Source organism: Esox lucius, chromosome 11 (assembly GCF_011004845.1).
Source record: "Esox lucius isolate fEsoLuc1 chromosome 11, fEsoLuc1.pri, whole genome shotgun sequence".
Lineage (NCBI taxonomy): Eukaryota > Metazoa > Chordata > Actinopteri > Esociformes > Esocidae > Esox > Esox lucius.
The window spans coordinates 52977508-52999232 of NC_047579.1; the positions used below are offsets into that span (position 1 = coordinate 52977508).

Sequence of the window (21725 nt, forward strand, 5' to 3'; positions counted from 1 at the left end):
AATAATTTAATTAGGCAGGATGACGCTGTGTTGTTCTGTGCATTTGCCAAATAAAACTTGAAACTTTAACTATAGGTATCAACATACTTCAACTCTAATGTGAGAATGTTTGAGTGGCAGAGCGGCAGAGGTACTTATCGATGTTATAGCAAAGGATATATCATCATGAAATGTCTCCCTTCCAAATATCTACATATCCAACATTTGTCCGAGACGTCCAAGGAAAACTATTAAAATATATTTGTTTGGATTGCATCATCACTGGACTGCGCAAAAGCAAAGCGACTGATGTTCGGAACGTGGCCATTCCTTTGCACATGCGTAGAAAGCCTAACCAATTGGCATCACGCTCCCTCTGCCCGTCGTTGTAGAAATCGACACAGCTGGTGATTTCTGTCAACGAACTCAACCGGCCTAGCAACTACAAAATGGGAAGGAATAAACAATACTCTAGATAATCGCATATAATTGAGTGACAATATATGTTCTTGAATTTTGCGGTTTTTGTTCTAGTGTGATTGTAATGCCTTCATGTAATTAGGGTTGACAGTGGTTTAGCTAGCTTTTTGTTTTAAGCTAGCTAACGACGTTAGCCTAGCCCTAGCAAGCTGGCTAACCGTTAGCTTCGTTAGTTTACGAGAAGGCCAAGACTTGCTTGTTTTTTTTTCTTTGTACGTGTTGCAATAACTAGTTAGCTACCTACTTTTTGATGAGTGATATTCCTTATTTATTTTGGAAAATAACATAAGTAACGTCAGGCTTGATGTAACTTAACTTGGCTTCGTACATCTGATTTTCTTTTTTTATGTCAAGTATTATATGTACTAGCTGTCAAAGGAAAGGGGACATATAATAGTGGATATTTTACATCTGACCATGCTTGTGGAGGCGGCGTGTTGCTGCGGGCCAATCGGTACTCTGAAAAGAAGTGATTTGAGTCAACCACAGGTTCACAAACATCGCCAGCTGGTCTCGATGTTTTGAATATCATTTGTTTACCTTCGTCGTAGTATGTAAAGGGTGATGTTTAACAGAAAGCAAGGGCTACAGTAAGAGTCCGCTTTAATTCACTTGCTTTGCAGCGTTTCATAGCGTACTTATCAGGGCTTGTCCGCGACCCCATATCACCAGATTTGTGTCAGGAACGTTTAGCTTCCAGTTGTGCCTTTCCGCCATGTCTTGTGTGCATTATAAGTTCTCATCTAAACTCAAATACGACACGGTCACTTTCGATGGCCTGAACATCACTCTAGCTGATCTGAAACAGCAGATCATGGGGCGGGAGAGACTCAAAGCAGCCGACTGCGGACTGCAAATAACCAACGCACAAACGAAAGAAGGTAAGAAGTACTTTATGATCTCGGGTCCAAGAAGACCTCTATGTGAAGCTCACGAATGAGCTGTCGATGTGCCAGCGACAGTTATTGCCGCTGGCGTAACAGCAACCGGTTGTTCGTTTGGATAGTAGACAGTTGCATAACTTTGCTAACTAGCAAGCTAGTTTGTTCCTACAAACATTTATTTGCAGGTGACAGCAAGCCGCTATAGTCAGACCATCCAATATTGGTCAACAAGTTATGTGCGATTGTCACTATACTCATCGTTTTTCGTCGTTTTAAGTTTACTGTAGTCCTCACTCCTGAACCAGACACGTGTGTTCTAGATTGCGGTAGCTAGCGGATTGCTAAATAAGTAGCTAGTTACTTCCTTGCTAACCACAATGCAACATGGTATTTTGGGACAGATTGTTAGGTGTAGCTTATGTCTCGCGGGTGGGTTACCGGATGCTTTTGTGAAGCTCTAGGCCGGCTGCACGTGATTCCCTGTTCGAGAGCGCTAACGGTGTTTTCTAAAGTGATTAATACATGTCGGAATCCATTTTTAAGGAAGAAGTCAAACTGCCTAACAACTACTGTGGGAACTTATAAACCAATACTTTATTTACAACTATGGTGAATTGGTTTGAGAAGTTTGATTTTGATATTTGTTGGGTATTTAATTGAACTCCTTAACTTCTGTCTTAACTTCAAAATTCCAAATTCAATGTAGGTGTTTGGCAATAGTGAGTGGGTACGAGGTCGGTCAGCGTAAAGTTTCTACAGAGCAGAGCGTGAAGCCGCAACGGTACCAGACTTCATTAGAACTACACACATGAACTACAGTTCCCATGATGTCTGTTTCGACCGTACCTTTGTCTACAAACAACTTTTCTGCATATTCAAGTAGTTACTTTGGTGATGCATCTAACTTTTTTGAGCGTAATGTATCTTGATAAAAAGCATTATTGGTTATGAGTTAATCAATGTGCACGTGCAGATATACTTGCCTATTCCGCAATGGGGACGTGGGGATAATGGGGGGGGGGGGGGTCTGTTGTTTGCTGTTGTAGATTTCTACATGTGTTAATCCAGGGGATGGTCATGTCACTGTAATCTATGAAATTCCCATATTACCTCCAATGACAGAAAATAATAAACCAGAGAACAGCCATTTCTGTGGAGAGAGCAATATGTGCCAATGCCGCTGTTTGTCAATTAAGTAGAATGAGGTTGGGATGCTACTTCTAAGTTGTACACTACCCAGTGTAAATGAAATGAGGTGCCCACTGGTTTCTAACAGTTGTACACTACCCAGTGTGAATGAAATGAGGTGCCCACTGGTTTCTAACAGTTGTACACTACCCAGTGTGAATGAAATGAGGTGCCCACCGGTTTTGGACTTGCATTCTTAATGAACGCCACAAACAACACACAGGCTGAGCAATATCATCTCAGCTTCACAAGGTCTACATATATAGTTTGAGATATATACACTTTTTCATTGCCTATGTAAAATGGGGACTTTAGCAGCTGTAGTGATAAACTTGCAACAGGTGACCCACTGGTGGAGATGTGTGATTGTTTACAAATGAACTCTCAATTCCCCAAAAAGTTGGGCAGCTGCATAAAATGCTAATAAAAACAGAATGCAATGATGTGCAAATCATTTAATCCTATATTTAATTTTAAAAAAATATTACAAAGACAATATATCAAATGTTGAAAATTATAAATTTTATTGTTTTTGGAAAAACACATGCCCATTTTTATTTGTTTCATAATGTGCCAAATGTTTTCAATGGATGACAGGTCTGGACTGCAGGCAGGCCAGTTTAGCACCCAGACTATTTTACTACGGAGCCATGCTGTTGTAATATATGCAGAATGTGGTTTGGGATTGTCTTTCTGAAATAAGGAAGGCCTTCCTGGAAAATTGTCATCTGGATTGCAGCATATGTTGCTCTAAAACCTGTATATATTGTGTAGCATTAATGGTGCCTTCACAGATGTACAAGTCACACATGCCATGTGCACTAATGCACCCCCATACCATAACGGATGCTGGCTTTTGAACTGTGCGCTGAAAACAAGCTAGGATGTCCCTTTAGTCCGAAAGACACAGCGTCCATGATTCCCCAAAATAATTTCAAATCTTGATTGGTCAGACCTCAGGACAGTTTCCACTTCACCTCAGTCCATCTTAAATGAGCTCGGGCCTAGAGAAGGCGGCGGTGTTTCTTAATTTTGTTTATATGTGGTTTCTTTGCATGGTAGCATTTTAACCATTGTTCATAGACAATGGTTTTCGGAAGTGTTCCTGAGGCCATGCAGTGATTTCCACTACAGAATTCTGTTATTAATCTGTCAGTGAACAGGCTTAGGCAAATGGAAAACCTCATGCTGCTTTCTAAAAGTTTGGGCCAAAACACATTTTTGGAAATCCCAGCCCAAAATGCATCTCCGGCTGATGGAAAAGCAGTAGCTGTTATTGTTCCATTGACAATAAGTTCAAATTGAATGAGCTATGTCTGTTGTTTCACCTGTTTGTAGAATACACAGATGATGAGGCCCTCATCCCTAAGAACTCTTCGGTTATCATTAGAAGAATACCCATTGGAGGAGTCAAGATGACAAGCAAAACGTATAACATGTGAGTACATTCTGTGGGCCCTGCCTCTACGAGACAAAACGTATAACATGTGAGTACATTCTGTGGGCCCTGCTTCTACGAGGACATATTGGGATGTCAGGGATCCTAGCGTTCTGAGCATCTGACCAGTAACTGAAAGGACGCTGATCGAATTGGGGGACATTTTGTTAGAAATCTGGATGCAACCACCCAGCAATTTATTTGGGAACAAACAGTTGCCCAAACATCAAAAACAAGTGATGTCTGTAAATGGGATCAATAGTAACATCACAGTCCTAAACTGCTTCTCTAGATATTGTAAATGGTGGTTCCCTGTTTTTCCAGCAAAACCTTTAAATCTGTAAACTAATTTAGACCAAATACCACTGAAGTGAGAGGTTCCAGTGTCACGAATGCAGGCCCCTGAGGGAAAAGCCATAGTCAACCACTGGCTTAAGGTAATGTCAGCCTCATCATTATTAAAATCTTGCCCTGTTGGCCAGCACCATCTGTGATCCAGCTGCAGAAGTTCGTAATCATCCAGACCCATGGAGAGGGTCTTAGGAGCATAGACTATTGAGGCATAGCATAACAGTAGGCATATCATACAGTCAGCGCTGAAATACAGTGGGGAGAACAAGTATTTGATGCACTGCCGATTTTGCTGGTTTTCCCACTTGTAGAAGAACAAAAATCCAGAAAATCACATTGTATGATTTTTAAGTACTTAATTCGCATTTTATTGCATGACATAAGTATTTGATTCATCAGAAAAGCAGAACTTAATATTTGGTACAGAAACCTTTGTTTGCAATTACAGAGATCATATGTTTTCTGTAGTTCTTGACACACTGCAGCAGGGATTTTGGCCCACTCCATACAGACCTTCTCCAGATCCTTCAGGTTTTGGGGCTGTCGCTGGGCAATACAGACTTTCAGTTCCCTCCAAAGATTTTCTATTGGGTTCAGGTCTGGAGACTGGCTAGGACCTTGAGATGCTTCTTACGGAGCCACTCCTTAGTTGCCCTGGCTGGGTGTTTCGGGTCGTTGTCATGCTGGAAGACCCAGCCACGACCCGTCTTCAATGCTCTCACTGAGGGAAGGAAGTTGTTGGCCAAGATCTCTCAATACATGGCCCCATCCATCCTCCCCTCAATACGGTGCAGTCGTCATGTCCCCTTTGCAGAAAAGCATCCCCAAAGAATGATGTTTCCACCTCCATGCTTCACGGTTGGGATGGTGTTCTTGGGGTTGTACTTATCCTCCTTCTTCCTCCAAACACGGCAAGTGGAGTTTAGACCTAAATGCTCTATTTGTCTCCTCAGACCACATTACCTTCTCCCATTCCTCCTCTGGATCATCCAGATGGTCATTGGCAAACTTCAGACGGCCCTGGACATGCGCTGGCTTGAGCAGGGGGAACTTGCATGCGCTGCAGGATTTTAATCCATGACGGCATAGTGTGTTACTAATGGTTTTCTTTGAGACTGTAGTCCCAGCTCTCTTCAGGGCATTGACCAGGTCCTGCCATGTAGTTCTGGGCTGATCCCTCACCTTCCTCATGATCATTGATGCCCCATGAGGTGAGATCTTGCATGGAGCCCCAGACCGAGGGACATAGACCATCATCTTGAACTTCTTCCATTTTCTAATAATTGCGCCAACAGATGTTGGCTTCTCACCAAGCTGCTTGCCTATTGTCCTGTAGCCCATCCCAGCTTTGTGCAGGTCTACAATTTTGTCCCTGATGTCCTTACACAGCCATCTGATCTTGGCCATTGTGGAGAGGTTGGAGTCTGTTTGATTGAGTGTGTGGACAGGTGTCTTTTATACAGGTAACAAGTTCAAACAGGTGCAGTTAATACAGGTTATGAATGGAGAACAGGAGGGCTTCTCAAATAAAAACTAACAGGTCTGTGAGAGCCGGAATTCTTACTGATTGGTAGGTGATCAAATACTTATGTCATGCAATAAAATGCAAATTAATTATTTAAAAATCATACAATGTGATTTTCTAGATTCCGTCTCTCACAATTGAAGTGTACCTATGATAAAAATGACAGACCTCTACATGTTTTCTAAGTAGGAAAACCTGTAAAATCGGCAGTGTATGAAATACTTGTTCTCCCCACTGTATATTTAAATCTCTGTTGAAATCATTGGTTATCCTCATTCAGATAATTGAATGTAAATCATTCAGTGTTTAAGGTCATTTCCATTTATGTTGGCGTGACCTGGCCGGTAGCGGGCTGGGCCGTTAGCGTCTTGTTTACGGCCAATGCATCAGTACCGTTCAGGTACAGAGTGCAAAATGGGATATGATCGTCAGTTGTTGGTCATGTGGAATTTCACATTGGTAATGACTTGTGAGTGCTGTCTTGGTGTTGATCCAGGCACCACGAAAGCCTAAGTTGATGACGTCTGTGGTGTGACGGGTAGGTCCATAGATTCTGTTTTCATTAGGTCACTGGAGGCCTGTACATGTTTACAAAATCTATCAGTTAGTGGTATTACTCGCACTTCCTGTTGTACATTTAGGGCAGGAAGTCGTAGAGGAAGCAGTGGTTAATCTGGAATCGTTTGTGGGTTGTGATGAGATGCCAGCGCCCCTGAGAAGAGAATGTGCCTGTCTGATTGGGTTCATCACGACTCTGCTTGTAGCCACCTGCTGGCTTCTCAGTGCATCCTGCCACCTGGTCTACTCTATCAGGACGCTACCGTGCATCCGTTTACTTGCATACGTGCCTAAATTTGTGTGACCTGAATCTTATTTAGGTGCACAAGTGTGCTTACAGAAATAACTAAAATGTTTAGTTTTTTAGTAGGTCTTCATTTCTCAGCTTAGTTGTCCACATGCTTTTTGTAAAAATGCATTCACTTCCTGTTTTTACAGCTTTAGCAGGACTTCCACCAAATGCTTTGCATTTCTCAACTAATTTCTGTTAAAGGTTGACACAGCATGGTGTTTGCTATGCCAGGGTAAGGGGTTTGATTCCCATAGTGGGGCCTCTGAAGATATTTGCACTTACAAGTCACTTGAGATCAGAAAACTGTAAAATGTTTAACAGACCTTCAGAGTTTCTTTGCAGAGATTAGTGAACCTGCTGCACTTCAACCAGGCCTTTAGATGAAACTCACTCCAGATTGAAAAGCACATCACATGCTTTCTGAAGGACTCTGAGAGCATGAGGTAAAATAATTTGGTCTGATGAGACCACAAGTTCCCTTTTAGACCAGAATGTCGACCACTACGTCTGGTGAAAACGAGCTACCGCTCATCACGTAGTTGGCACCATCCATATGGTGAAATATGCCGGTGGGAGCATCATGCTGTGGGGATGCTTCTCAGTGGCAAGTACTGGGAAACTGGTCAGGATTGAGGGAAGGATGAGGTCGTTGAAGAAAACCTGACCCAGAGCATACAGGACAGAGACGCAGGAACCGATGCCTGACAATGACCCCAAGCGTACCGCCAAGACAATACTGGAGTGGCTTCAGGACAGGTCTGTGACTGTCATGTAGTGGCTGAAGCCCGGAAGTGCCCCCCATTGAACATCTGGTGGGATATTGCAGTTCAACACCCCCATCCAATCTGACAGAGCTTTAGAGGATCTACTAGGAACGATGGGAGAAACTGGCCAAAACACAGATGTGTAGAGCTGGTAGAGGAAGACTTGCTGAGATCGCTGCCAAAGACATTAAACTTCACTGAAAAAAGTGTCTGAATGCTTTTAAAAAATTAGCATACATTTCTTGTGTGTGTGTGTGTGTGTGTGTGTGTGTGTGTGTGTGTGTGTGTGTGTGTGTGTGTGTGTGTGTGGTGTGTGTGTGTGTGTGTGTGTGTGTGTGTGTGTGTGTGTGTGTGTGTGTGTGTGTGTGTGTGTGTGTGTGTGTGTGTGTGTGTGTGTGTGTGTGTGTGTGTGTGTGTGTGTGTGTGTGTGTGTGTGTGTGTGTGTGTGTGTGTGTGTGTGTGTGTGTGTGTGTGTGTGTGTGTGTGTGGATTGATAAAAACTAATGGAAATGTAATCCTTTACACCAAAAAACATAGTATTCAGAACCTCTCAGTTTCTCTTTCTGAAAGCTCATTAGAGATGTATAACAAAAAAACACAAACATTAAAAAATGAAAAGTATTGTTGTATTTTGGTGTCTGCAGAGGCCAAGCTTTATAGTGATTATTTTTTTCCTTTTAAGATATGGTCTAATACATGTTCTCTCTCCCTCCAGTGACCGATCTTCAGACTATCCCTTCGGAACCTCCAGAGCAGTATGTAACAAACACACACACACACTCCTCACTTGTGTTCTCCTATCATAACATTCAGATTCATCCTATTTTAAATCATATGATCGTGGAAGCCTGATGTAAAAATTTTATTTCTAAAAGTTACTACGTTATGTTTAAGAAAAAACACAAGACAGCATTTATTTTTGTTGTTTGGTTTCCTGTTCAAACTATCCTGGACAATGAGTCATTGGGTTGTATAGACCTATGATTAATTTATTAATATGATGAATGGTTGTGATCAGGTTGGCTTAACAGTAGTCTGTCTGTCTTGAATGCATCTGTTGATTGATGTTGTGCTCTTGTTGTTTTTACTCAATAAAAACGTTTGAGTTATGGCTTTAATTTCTGTGCGCGTGCGTGTGTGCGTGCGTTCATGAGTGAGAACTGTAATAACTGTAGGCCAGGCATTATCTGTGGTACACCAAGGGTTAGAAGCTGAATGGTTAGAAGCAGATAATGGAACTTCTGTGACAGAGCGGTTTGCTTTTAGAGACTCATACTGGCTGTCAGAAGGCACAGGATTAGTTTTTGGGTGAGGAAGGGTTAGGCGAGGACTCGTTTTGGTTTAGGAAATGGTTTGGGAGGACTCGTTTTTGGGTGAGGAAGGGTTTTGGGAGTACTAGTTCTGGGTGAGGAAGGGTCAGAACGAGAGGATTCGTTTTTGGGTGAGGAAGGGTTTTGGGAGTACTAGTTCTGGGTGAGGAAGGGTCCGAACGAGAGGATTCGTTTTTGGGTGAGGAAGGGTTTTGGGAGTACTAGTTCTGGGTGAGGAAGGGTCCGAACGAGAGGACTTGAGTAGTAGATGACTCATTTGGGAATTCAACAATGTTGACATGTCATGGTACTTTGGTGAATTACTGTTAGATTCAGGTAGCTACATTCTGACATTTGCACACATGGTGGGGGGGGGGGGGGGGGGGTCTGACCATCACATCAGCTTGTCTCTGAGATACTCCTAGATGTTGGGAAATGTTTGACCACTCCCTATGATTCATACTGAACAACAGTAGTGTTCACAGTATTTTGTAAATACATTAAAAACTTAAATCTTGGACAATTCTGAAACATTTGGGTCTTTGTCTTGGCCATGTTTCTGTATCTCTGACACTAGACCGTAACATATACCCCGGCTACTACAGGGACTGAAGTAGTCAGGATATTATTCTTCCAGAATGTATAGGCTCCTTGGTATTTAAAAGTATTTTGAGTTTTTGTGGAAGCTGGTATCTACCAGAGCAGGACAGTTTTCATTAGCATCATTTGGTTTTCTCTTCAGAGAGGTGCAGGAAATGTTAAGTCACTGATGCGTCCTATTCATGTATTTTTCAACATGTTCCCCACTAACTTCAATACATAATTTATATTGTTAAACTCTGTTAGAAGTTTCCACATCACAGATTTCCAAAAATCACTTGCCTTAATTGGCAGATAAACAATATGTTGAATTTTCTTTTGCAAACCTTCTCTTTTGCTCTTTCAGCAGAATCACATTTAAATAGAGTTACAGTCAAATAACTCCAGATGACTTTGAAAAGATTAAAATAATTGAATTTCACTAAATAACTTAATGAAATGTTAGAAATGTAAATCACTGACTGGTTCTGAATGTTTTTTAAATTATAGGCTGTTTAATTATCTCTAAGCGAAATCCTGTCAAGTGGGTAGAGATTCAGAACTGCTGATATTAAGCATGTATTTAGTAAACTCCTGTTTCAGAATTTAAACTGGCTGGTTTTAATAGCATAAACACTGTTGACAGCTTATGTTGCTCTTTACAAACTGAAGTGTGTCTGTGTATCTCTATGGGAGCAGTAATGATGTTGTGTTTAATTCAAACAGATTGATGATCATTCTTCTATATCACTGGCCCAGCTCTCTAAGGTATACTATACTATCTCCCTCCCTCCTCTCTAAGGTATACTATACTATCTCCCTCCCCTCTCTCTAAGGTATACTATACCATCTCCCTCCTCTCTAAGGTATACTATACCGTCTCCCTCCCTTCTCTCTAAGGTATAATATACCGTCTCCCTCCCTTCTCTCTAAGGTATACTATACCGTCTCCCTCCCTTCTCTCTAAGGTATACTATACCGTCTCCCTCCCTCCTCTCTAAGGTATACTATACCGTCTCCCTCCCTCCTCTCTAAGGTATACTATACCGTCTCCCTCCCTCCTCTCTAAGGTATACTATACCATCTCCCTCCCTCCTCTCTAAGGTATACTATACCATCTCCCTCCCTTCTCTCTAAGGTATACTATACCATCTCCCTTCCTCTTCTGTCACAGTTGATTTATTTTGAACCGTTTTTCAAATTCTACTATCAGGACAATTACTTTCACCTGGTTGGTTTGTTTTTAAATGTTTGTTATATCTTCCCCCTGTAAATGTCTGTGTGGGTTTTCATAGATGTATTTACATTTGAGTTGATCTTATCCGTCTTAAAAAGAACTACAGATATGGTGCCTGTCCTTAATTAAATTTGAACCTGATTGTAAATACAGGATGATGAATTCAATCATTTGACCTCTCAAGGCTTATTGTACTTGTCATTATCAGAGTATTGGGTGAGCCAGTGTTAACTTTGTAGACAGTTTATTGTTGATTTTATAGTATTTCTATCTAACTGATGTTGATGCTGATGATGTTGATGATGATGATGATGATGATGTGCTCCTCTGAAGAGTTCGCTTTGTCTGAGTCTGAAGATGTTGATGATGATGTGCTCCTCTGAAGAGTTAGCTCTGTCTGAGTCTGAAGGATCTACCTTCCCTTAACATCTGCCGCTGCTCAGCCTCAAGCCATACACACGAGCTCACGTGTACACAAACCGTCGTACGCACTCAACACTCATGCGCGCGTGCACACGCGTGCTCACTCTTATTCGGGCCGTAGCTCAGTGTGGCCTTGAAGTGTGAAGCCCTGCCATTTCACCAACGTATCGTATTTATTTTATCGGCCCTCAGTAATGCTGCCTTTACATTTCTGCTGCTGATTCCAACCCTGTTGACAGACTGTACATTTGTATTTGTTGTATTGTGCAACCTAACACTGATCCACCAACATTGTCTACCCCTGATGTCACCACCTGTGAACACATTCTGGTAGTTAACGGTTGTCTGTGGACTACATATGGAGCCGAGGGGTGGGGGTTAAATATATCCTGAAATGGCAGTGCAGATATGAAGTGCTTTAATACTTGCTTTATTTTCTGACTCATTGTATTGTAAATGGTACAGATTTTTATGTAATGAAATACCTGAAGGTTAGGAGAGTTTCCTTATTGTTAATGGAAAAAAACATTCCCAAGTCTGTCTGTATGGCTGACCTAATAAAGACGTGTTGTAGTAAGTAAAGAGACTGGACTGTTAAGTATAAATGTTTCTGTTGTGTTCTTGAATATTTGGGTCAATAAAAGCGAACGTCTTCCAGCCCTCTGGCTATATTTGTGTTACTGAAAACAGCAGTTATTGTTCCCAGTGTATTTACATTATCTTTGAAGACACCAACTTGTATAAAAGTGTTTTTTTTTTCTCAAGAGTATTAACCAAGTTTCATATTTACCAAGTTGTGTGTTCTGACTTGGCGGAGCGAGTATGAGCCGGGCCGACCCCGTCCCAATGGGGCCTAGTTTCTGTCAGATCCAAATTCTCTGTGGATCAGGGCTTCTTCATAATGGAAAGCATCTGCTTGAAAACCATGCTGATTTGATTCTACAGTTTATTCCACATTTTTGGAAGCTGATTTTTCTTTTTAGTTATGGGTTTGGCGCAGCAATTGTGTCCAATCACTAGAAGTTTTAAAGATTTTGGCAAGATCTGTGGCCTGTTTGCTAGATGGGCTTGGGAGAGATCTGACAGATTTTGCCGTTTTGGTGTGGTGCTCCTGTCAGGACCAGACAGGCTAACTCTTAACAGGAACAGATCTGTATTCAGCAGGGTGTGTGGGGAACATTACTCCTAAAAATACTACTGATAGAGCTTCCATTATGCCTTTATCTACATAGCAGAGAGGCATACCTGTTCAATATGATACATTTCTATCGGAATGTTCTACGTCTGTGTGTGTGTGTGTGTGTGAGGTGTCAGGCCTCTCACCCATGACTATCTAACCATCCCATAACCTGGTGCCCCTCCCCGGCGACAGACTGCCAACCTTGCCGAGGCCAATGCATCCGAGGACGACAAGATCAGAGCCATGATGTCACAGTCGAATCACGAATACGACCCCATACAGTGAGTACAACCTTCTGTAGGTGTTCTGACTGAATGGGTGTAGTAGAATGCAGCCTTCTGTAGGTGTTCTGACTGAATGGGTGTAGTAGAATGCAGCGTTCTGTAGGTGTTCTGACTGAATGGGTGTAGTAGAATGCAGCGTTCTGTAGGTGTTCTGACTGAATGGGTGTAGTAGAATGCAGCGTTCTGTAGGTGTTCTGACTGAATGGGTGTAGTAGAATGCAGCCTTCTGTAGGTGTTCTGACTGAATGGGTGTAGTAGAATGCAGCGTTCTGTAGGTGTTCTGACTGAATGGGTGTAGTAGAATGCAGTGTTCTGTAGGTGTTCTGACTGAATGGGTATAAGCAGGCATTGTGTTAACAATTCTTCCCTGTTATCTACAGTTTCTTAGAGACGGTATTATTGCTTTCATTACGTATTGTGAATATGTAATGTCTCTGCAGAACTTCTAGACTATATAGCTCTTTATTAGCACAGCTTTTTTTCTCAATGCCTCTGTATGCATTTAAAAAGTATTCTCCCTCTTGGACTTTTACAGATTTTGATTTATCATCTTGTGCTCATGTTCTGTTGTAATAGTTACATAAAGAAGCTGACGGGTCCTCCTCCAGCCAACTACACCTGTTATCGCTGTGGCAAGAACGGACACCACATCCGTAACTGTCCTACCAACGGGGTGAGACAACATGTCCTTGCTCAGCTGTGTATGGAAGCATGTTCCAGAGACCCTGTAAATGACCACCCTGTCGATTGTGTGTGTGTGTGTGTGTGTGTGTGTGTGTGTGTGTGTGTGTGTGTGTGTGTTAGAAGGACAAAGGCTTTGAGCCAGCCCAGAGGATAAAGAAGAGTACTGGGATCCCCCGTTCCTTCATGATGGAGGTGGATGACCCATCAATCAAGGGTGCCATGCTGACCAGCACTGGACGCTATGCCGTCCCTACCATAGACGCGTGAGTGACCCCTGACCCCAAACCCCTGCGTCTCTAACATCCCTACCATAGACACGTGCGTGACCCCTGACCCCAAACCCCTGCGCCTGTAACATCCCTACAATAATCCCTGACCTCATATAATCCCTAAAACCTCATACTTGTGGGATGTCCCAGATAGGGGTGCACTGAAACCTTGTTCATTGTCGATACTAGTTCTGAATGTTGAACTTAGAGTATCTGCAAAAACTGAATATTGATACTGACATTTTTATTTTGTTTACGTGCTATGATTGCCATAATTTTGTACACGACTGAATTGTATGTCATACAATTTTTATTCAGAACTTTAGCACTATTTAAGATTGAAACTTAATACTATTTTAACAAAATCAAATCTTATTAAAATATGTTGAAAGACACTCCAGGTAAGGTAGAATAAGCATTTGTGGAAATTCTGTAGCAATGTGACAAACTGACAATTTTCCTTAACTTTTTTATATAGGCATTTTCTTATGTGTTTGGTTAAAATCATTAATTCCTTGTGAATTGTCTCATTTAGTTTGTTGTTGTCAAATCACAACTTGATCAAAATGGAGCTAGTCTAACTTTAGGCTCTTTAGGAGACAGCCTCTCTGGCTAATCGATTGAAAATGAAACTAATCGGAAAGGCTGTACAACACCAAACAGGTAGGCTTGCTATTATGCTGTGAATCTGAATGGATTTCGAGATCAGAAATTGCACAGTTAAGTGATCTTCAGTGGCACCAGCCAACTTAGCTAGCGTTAGCTAGTAAGCCTAAGCCCCTTTACTATCACCCCTTGAAACACTTGCTTGGTAAAATTTGCAACGTCTAGTGTTACTAGTGGCTGTTTCAAGTTTAAGGTAATACCAGACATAATTGTGGTTAATTGAGGCACATGACTAACCCATGCCTCTATACTATTGGCAGATGACTGACCCCTAACCCTGTCTCTATAATGTCCCTACTATAGACTCAAGAATAACCCCTCCATTCCCTAACTAAGCTGTCTGTCTGTGTGTGTCTCGTGTCCTCCCTAGTGAGGCGTACGCTATCGGCAAGAAGGAGAAGCCTCCGTTTGTCCCCAAAGATAAGTCCAGCTCTGAGGAGGAGGATGATCCCATTCCTGACGAGCTGCTCTGCCTACTCTGCAAGGACCTGATGGCTGATGCCGTGGTCATCCCCTGCTGTGGCAACTCGTACTGCGACGACTGTAGGCACACACACACACACACACACACACACACGCTCCTGTGAAGATCAATGGGTGTTATGACAGGTGCCTCCCCTCCTTAGGTATCCGTACATCTCTGCTGGAATCTGAGGAACATGTGTGTCCCACCTGTAGCCAATCAGACGTCTCGCCTGACGCCCTCATAGCAAACAAGTTCCTGCGGCAGGTACGTAGACTAGAGGTCGCTGGTTTACATCCCTGAGCCAGCAAGGTGGGAAATCTGTCGTCCTGTCCTTGAGCAAGGCAGTTACCCAAATTCCTCCAAGGGTGTTGCTATAATTAAGAAATTGTTAGTTTAACTGTTGTTTTACCCAGTCAGTATGACTGTCTCAAGTGTGCCTTATAAACCCTGGCCTTTTTCAGTAAGCAGGCGTGTCTATATGGCATAAACATCTGAATATCCGGTGAAGTGTCAAAACAGTCTGGTTCTCTAGTTAGGTGAAATGTCTACATGGTAGAACCATCTGGATATCCGGTGAGGTGAAGTGTCAGAACCACCTGGTTCTTCAGTTAGGTGAGGGGAAAAGTGTCAAAGCCATCTGGTTCTCCAATTTGGCGAGGTGAAGTGTCAGAACCATCTGGTTTTCCAGTGAGGGGAAGTGTCAGAACCACCTGGTTCATCAGTTAGGTGAGGGGAAGTGTCAGAACCACCTGGTTCATCAGTTAGGTGAGGGGAAGTGTCAGAACCACCTGGTTCATCAGTTAGGTGAGGTGAAGTGTCAGAACCACCTGGTTCATCAGTTAGGTGAGGGGAAGTGTCAGATCCACCTGGTTCATCAGTTAGGTGAGGTGAAGTGTCAGAACCACCTGGTTCATCAGTTAGGTGAGGGGAAGTGTCAGAACCACCTGGTTCATCAGTTAGGTGAGGGGAAGTGTCAGAACCACCTGGTTCATCAGTTAGGTGAGGGGAAGTGTCAGAACCACCTGGTTCATCAGTTAGGTGAGGGGAAGTGTCAGAACCACCTGGTTCATCAGTTAGGTGAGGGGAAGTGTCAGAACCACCTGGTTCTCCAGTTAGTGTCAGAAACACATGGTATCATATCAGAAATGTGAAAGCTCTGTGCCATTGTCCTTGTCAGGGCTTAATATTGGTTATGTCTCTCCATTCCCTTCCTGTCACTCCTCCCCCCCATCCTCCAATGCCCCTCTGTCTTCCCATCCTGTCACCTCACCCAGGCGGTGAACAACTTTAAGAATGAGACTGGTTATACGAAACGCATGAAGAAGGGATCAGCCCCGCCCCCCACTGCTCCCAGCCCTATCCCCACTCCCCCTCCTCAGCTTAAGTCCCGCCCTCAGCGACCGCTGCAGCCTATCAGGAACCAACAGGACCCTCTCATGCCCCGCCCTCAAGCCTCAGACATGGAGCCATTGTCTCAGAAGCAACAGGATGGCACGTCCCCCAGGTAACAAAAATTAAAAGTGGGATCTTATTTATTGATGGTTACAACTAAATATATTTTAAATAAATGTTTGTGTCCCACAGGACAGGGGAGCATGGTTACTCCTCCCACTTGGCTGGTGGCCCATCATACTCAGCTGCCCTCCCCTCACAGAATCCAACCAATCACAACGACATCCTGATGCCAAAGTAAAACCTTGACACTTTCCCACTTTGTCAAAGGGCCTGAGAGCTTCATTGAGATGAATACAGCATTTGCATCAGCAATAGATTTTCTTTATAATTTGAACTTGTCCAAATGTCAATTTGTGTGTGTTATGTTGCGGACATACCATCCAGTGATAACTTTTGTGAATGCCATGCAGCGCTCAAATGTGTGTTGTTGTCAGTTGAGTGGTAAAGTATGAGGTTAAGGTTCAGAATTCACAGAACACTTCCGGCCCCATGTATAAACAAGCTAATAACATTAAATATGTGAGCTAAGTAGTTAGATATGATAGCTAGCCAATTCTTGGGTATGATAACAATTCAATTCTCAAATATTTTTTGACACATGTAAAATTAAGATTATATTGATTTGCTTAAGTCAGTTGATCAGCAGTTTTTGGTCAGCCGTTCAAATTGAGCAATGGCAGGAGGCAAATGTTTTTTTTGAAAACGTACTTGTTTTTGAAAACTTGCTAACAGATGTTAGCTAGCTCAACTGACTTTAGCCAGCTTAGCAGATGTTAGCTAGCTCAACTGACGTTAGCCAGCTTAGCTGATATTAGCCAACTCAACTGACATTAGCCAGTTTAGCAGATGTTAGCTAGCTCAACTGACTTTAGCTAGCTTAGCAGATGTTCGCTAGCTAAACTGGTGTTAGCTAGCTTAGCAGATATTCGCTAACTCAACTGACGTTAGCTAGCTTAGCAGATGTTAGTTAGCTCAACTGAATTGAGCTTACTTAGCAGGTGTTAAATAGCTCACATGACGTTACCTAGCTAGCTAATCTTAAAGTAACTAGCAAATAATGTCTGCCAACTTCAGAAATGCTGCCCATGAGTCCTCAGAACACCTGACCTATATGTAAAATATTACTTCCTAAGCCAACTTGCTGCAATTTCTAATGATGCAAACAAGTGCTCAGAGATGTGAATTTATATTTTAGGTTGGTTGCTGAGTATGCATGTGTTGGGCTTATTGCCAAATTGTTGGTCCACAATCCCAATGTATCGTTGGTGAGAATATTAACTCATTATGATGTTGTCTCTGTCCACACCCCCAATGTAATGTCAGTGAGGACTTATGATGATGCATGTTGGTTCCACAGAGAGCCACAGGCTATGATGGGTGCTCAGTCCATGGTGGGCCCTCCTGACACCGCCCCACCCACTGCCCCTCCACCCTCTGCCCTCATGGCCAAGGTAAACACCAACTAGAGGGTGGCGGCTCTATCTGCATGCACTTACACTATAAATTCACAAATGATGACGAGTGAATGAGTCTGCCTAGTTCATGTGCTTGTGTGTGTTGTCTGTAGGGCTACCATGTTCCAGTGTTGGCCCAACCCAAGCTCCAGCCCCAGCCTCTTAGTCACTCCCTGCAGAGGACAGGTAAAGTTATTGTGCTTAACACAAAAAAGTATGAAATTGTGGTCTTTCAAACAGTTTTCTAAATGCTGCTTTAAAACCTTGTTCCAAATTTTACCTACTAAGACCAAGAAGCTCCTTTTACACAAATCTACTGTCCCTCTGGATAAGTGTGGGCTGAATTACTAACATTGAAATGTTCCTAAGCAACAGGTCCCCCTCCTGGTCCTCCGCCCCCCAGAATGTCTGACAGCCACCTCCACTGGGATAGGTGTGTATCAGTCTGGCTCTATAAGGCTGTGTGTGTCTGTGGGTCTACAGGTCTATGTGTGTCTGTGGGTCTATGTGTGTCTGTGGGTCTACAGGTCTATGTGTGTCTGTGGGTCTATGTGTGTCTGTGGGTCTACAGGTCTATGTGTGTCTGTGGGTCTATGTGTGTCTGTGGGTCTACAGGTCTATGTGTGTCTGTGGGTCTATGTGTGTCTGTGGGTCTACAGGTCTATGTGTGTCTGTGGGTCTATGTGTGTCTGTGGGTCTACAGGTCTATGTGTGTCTGTGGGTCTATGTGTGTCTGTGGGTCTATGTGTGTCTGTGGGTCTATGTGTGTCTGTGGGTCTACAGGTCTATGTGTGTCTGTGGGTCTATGTGTGTCTGTGGGTCTACAGGTCTATGTGTGTCTGTGGGTCTATGTGTGTCTGTGGGTCTACAGGTCTATGTGTGTCTGTGGGTCTATGTGTTTCTGTGGGTCTACAGGTCTATGTGTCTCTGTGGGTCTACAGGTCTATGTGTGTCTGTGGGTCTACAGGTCTATGTGTTTCTGTGGGTCTATGGGTCTACAGGTCTATGTGTGTCTGTGGGTCTACAGGTCTATGTGTGTCTGTGGGTCTACAGGTCTATGTGTGTCTGTGGGTCTACAGGTCTATGTGTGTCTGTGGGTCTACAGGTCTATGTGTGTCTGTGGGTCTACAGGTCTATGTGTGTCTGTGTGTCTACAGATCTATGTGTGTCTGTGGGTCTACAGGTCTATGTGTGTCAGTCTGGCTCCACAGGTCTGTGTCTGTGGCTCTACAGGTCAATGTGGGTCAATGTGTGTCAGTCTGGCTCTACAGGTCTGTGTGCGTGTGTGTGTGCGTGTGTGTCTGCAGGGGTGCGTGTGTGTCTGCAGGGGTGCGTGTGTGTCTGCAGGGGTGCGTGTGTGTCTGCAGGGGTGCGTGTGTGTCTGCAGGGGTGCGCGCGTCTGCAGGTGTGCGCGCGTCTGCAGGTGTGCGCGCGTCTGCAGGTGTGTGCGCGCGTGTGCGCGTCTGCAGGTGTGTGCGCGCGTGTGCGCGTCTGCAGGTGTGTGCGCGCGTGTGCGCGTCTGCAGGTGTGTGCGCGCGTGTGTCTGTGTCTGTCTGTAAGTGTGTTTGTCCTGTTTCCATGCCTGCCTGCCTGTCAGATTGAATATATGTGCTGTATTCACACCTCACTAATGATGTCATGTCCTCTTCTCCTGTCTCTCCCAAGTCATGGCAGGAACCACAACTGTCCCCCTCCTTCCCAGCCCCCTCCCTCCCAACCACCTCCCTCCCAGCCCCCTCCCTCCTCTGTGCCTCCCCCTCTTTTCACACCTCCCTCCCTTTTTGCGTCCCCCCACCCCCAGCCCCCTGGTGTCCGCACTCCCCAGTACCCTTCTCCTCAATACCCCCCTGGGCAACAGCCTCCCACCAGCTACCATCTGCCCCCTCCTGGCTACCTGCCCACCCCAGGAGTCAACAACCCCCCCTGGGCGCCTCCTAACACCCAGCCCCCACTCACTGGTAACCCCATCCCCTCCCTGTCCTCCTCCTTCCTTTCCAAAGATGAGTTCTACAAACAACAGAGAAGGCTGAAGGATGAGTGAGTCTTCTTACTGCTTCACTGACAGTATTTGGATAGTGACAAATGTTTAGTTGTTTTTTTATTCCACAACTTTAGATGTAGATGATACAATGGATTTCGGGTAGGTAAGGCTTCCAATGGACTGGGGTCAGTTCATTCATGATGTAACTGTTGTACAACTTTATTGTACATTATGTTAATTACCCTGTGACGTCCAAAAGGTTTTCTATATGGATCATCGGCTGTGGATGCAAACACCCTCAAATTAAAGCTTGACAGTCTGCACTTTAATCTGATATTCATTGTATTATTTCATATACTAAGTCCTGGAATACAAAACAGAAACATTAATCACTGCCCAAATATTTATTCCCTTTACTTATTACTTATTGGGAAGAATACCTGTAACTTTCCCAAAAGTTGGTGTACTGGTAGATTACAGGAAATACAATGTATTTTTCATGAAATCGGTGAATTGTCCAAGAATTTTAAAATTGGAAATGTATGGAAATTTTACCACCCTAGTTCTAATGGGCACAGCAAAGGTATTTTTTGTTTGGTCTTTCCCCCTTTGGTTTAGTTCGTGAGTGACTCTGTATTGGAACCTGTGACTCTTGACCCCCTGAATTGAAGCCTCTTTCTCAGCAAGCCCTCTGGGGGCACAGTGTCTAAACGTTTTTAGCCTCTCTGGGGAGGATTATGTGCTTGACTGGATAAATGGATAAATCATTGACTATGGTCCTCATTGTATTTCTATGCATTTAAGACTATCCAATAGGTGAATTAATTCATAGATAACTTTTGAAAGACAACCACCTCTGCTAAAATCAATCTAGTTTACCTTTTTAATTATGAAAGAATAATAAGCCAACTAATATGCCAGTATTTCATTGTCTTCTCTCACTGTTCTACTTATCTACAAGTTATTTTTTAACCATCCTTTCCTTCCCTCTTCCTTAAGTTCCCACGGACGCTTTGTTAACCGAGAGAAGTCAAAGCTGGATGAGTTCACTAACGACTTTGCCAAGGAGTTACTGGAATACCGGAAGATCCAGAAGGAACGACGGCGCTCCTACTCAAGGTCAGTTAAATACTGCAACAGCAAGATTTCAATGCTCACATAATACAACACTCTTGCCATAGTCATAAAAGACTCATAATATACACACATGCAATTGTCACAATATACACATAATACATATAATATAAAATATCTGCAATAGTCACAATATACCCATAATATAACACACCTGCAATAGTAATAAAAGACACATTATAGAACACAACTGCAATAGTCACAATATACCCATAATAGTCTAAGCAGTCTTGCTTAGACTGCTGCCCCCGCGACCCGGCCCCGGATAAGCGGAAGAAGATGATGATGATGATGATACCCATAATATAACACACCTGCAATAGTTACATTACACACAATTTAAAAATCCTGCAATAGTCACAATACACACAACACTCCTGCAATAGTTAAAATACACAATATAACACTCCTGCAATAGTTACAATACACTCATAATATACACACATGCAATAGTCACAATATACCCATAATATAACACCTACAACAATCACAATATACACAACATAACACCACTGCAATAGTTACAATACACACAAAATATAACACACCTGCAATAGTTTCAATTAACACATAACACTTCTTCAGTTGTCAAAATACACTCCTTCGTTAATCACTATTATCACATAATACATATAATAGAACATACCTGCAATAGTCACAATATACATATAATATAATACACCTGCAATAGTAATAAAAAAACCATAATATAAGACTCCTTTAATAGTTACAATATACTCATAATATAACACAACTGCAATAGTCACAATATACCCATAATATAACACACCTGCAAGTCACAATACACACACATAACACACCTGTAATAGTTACAATACACACAATATATCACTCCTGCAATAGTTACAATACACAAATAATATACACACGTGCAATAGTCACAATATACACATAATACATATAATATAACACACCTGCAATAGTAATAAAAGACCCATAACATAAGACTCCTGTAATAGTTACAATATACCCATAATATAACACAACTGCAATAGTCACAATATACCCATAATATAACACACCTGCAAGTCACAATATACACCTATAACACACCTGCAATAGTCACAATATACACAAAATATAACACATGCAATAGTCACGATATACACAACACACCTGCAAT

The 21725-nt window shown here is 42.8% G+C and overlaps 1 protein-coding gene across 1 annotated transcript in view; it reads left to right on the forward strand.

Moving 5' to 3' along the window:
* The first annotated feature begins 358 nt into the window (after window positions 1–358).
* LOC105030724 (E3 ubiquitin-protein ligase RBBP6) overlaps window positions 359–21725 on the forward strand; it is a 31675-nt gene continuing 10308 nt past the window's right edge. Inside the window, 17 exon segments of the mRNA XM_034295160.1 lie at window positions 359–1340; window positions 3870–3969; window positions 8175–8214; window positions 10075–10116; window positions 12381–12469; window positions 13049–13145; window positions 13277–13419; window positions 14462–14634; window positions 14718–14821; window positions 15832–16061; window positions 16142–16246; window positions 17370–17463; window positions 17580–17652; window positions 17836–17984; window positions 18624–18677; window positions 18989–19503; window positions 20447–20566. Coding sequence (XP_034151051.1) covers window positions 1175–1340; window positions 3870–3969; window positions 8175–8214; window positions 10075–10116; window positions 12381–12469; window positions 13049–13145; window positions 13277–13419; window positions 14462–14634; window positions 14718–14821; window positions 15832–16061; window positions 16142–16246; window positions 17370–17463; window positions 17580–17652; window positions 17836–17984; window positions 18624–18677; window positions 18989–19503; window positions 20447–20566 — 2294 coding nt within the window. The 5' untranslated portion in view covers window positions 359–1174.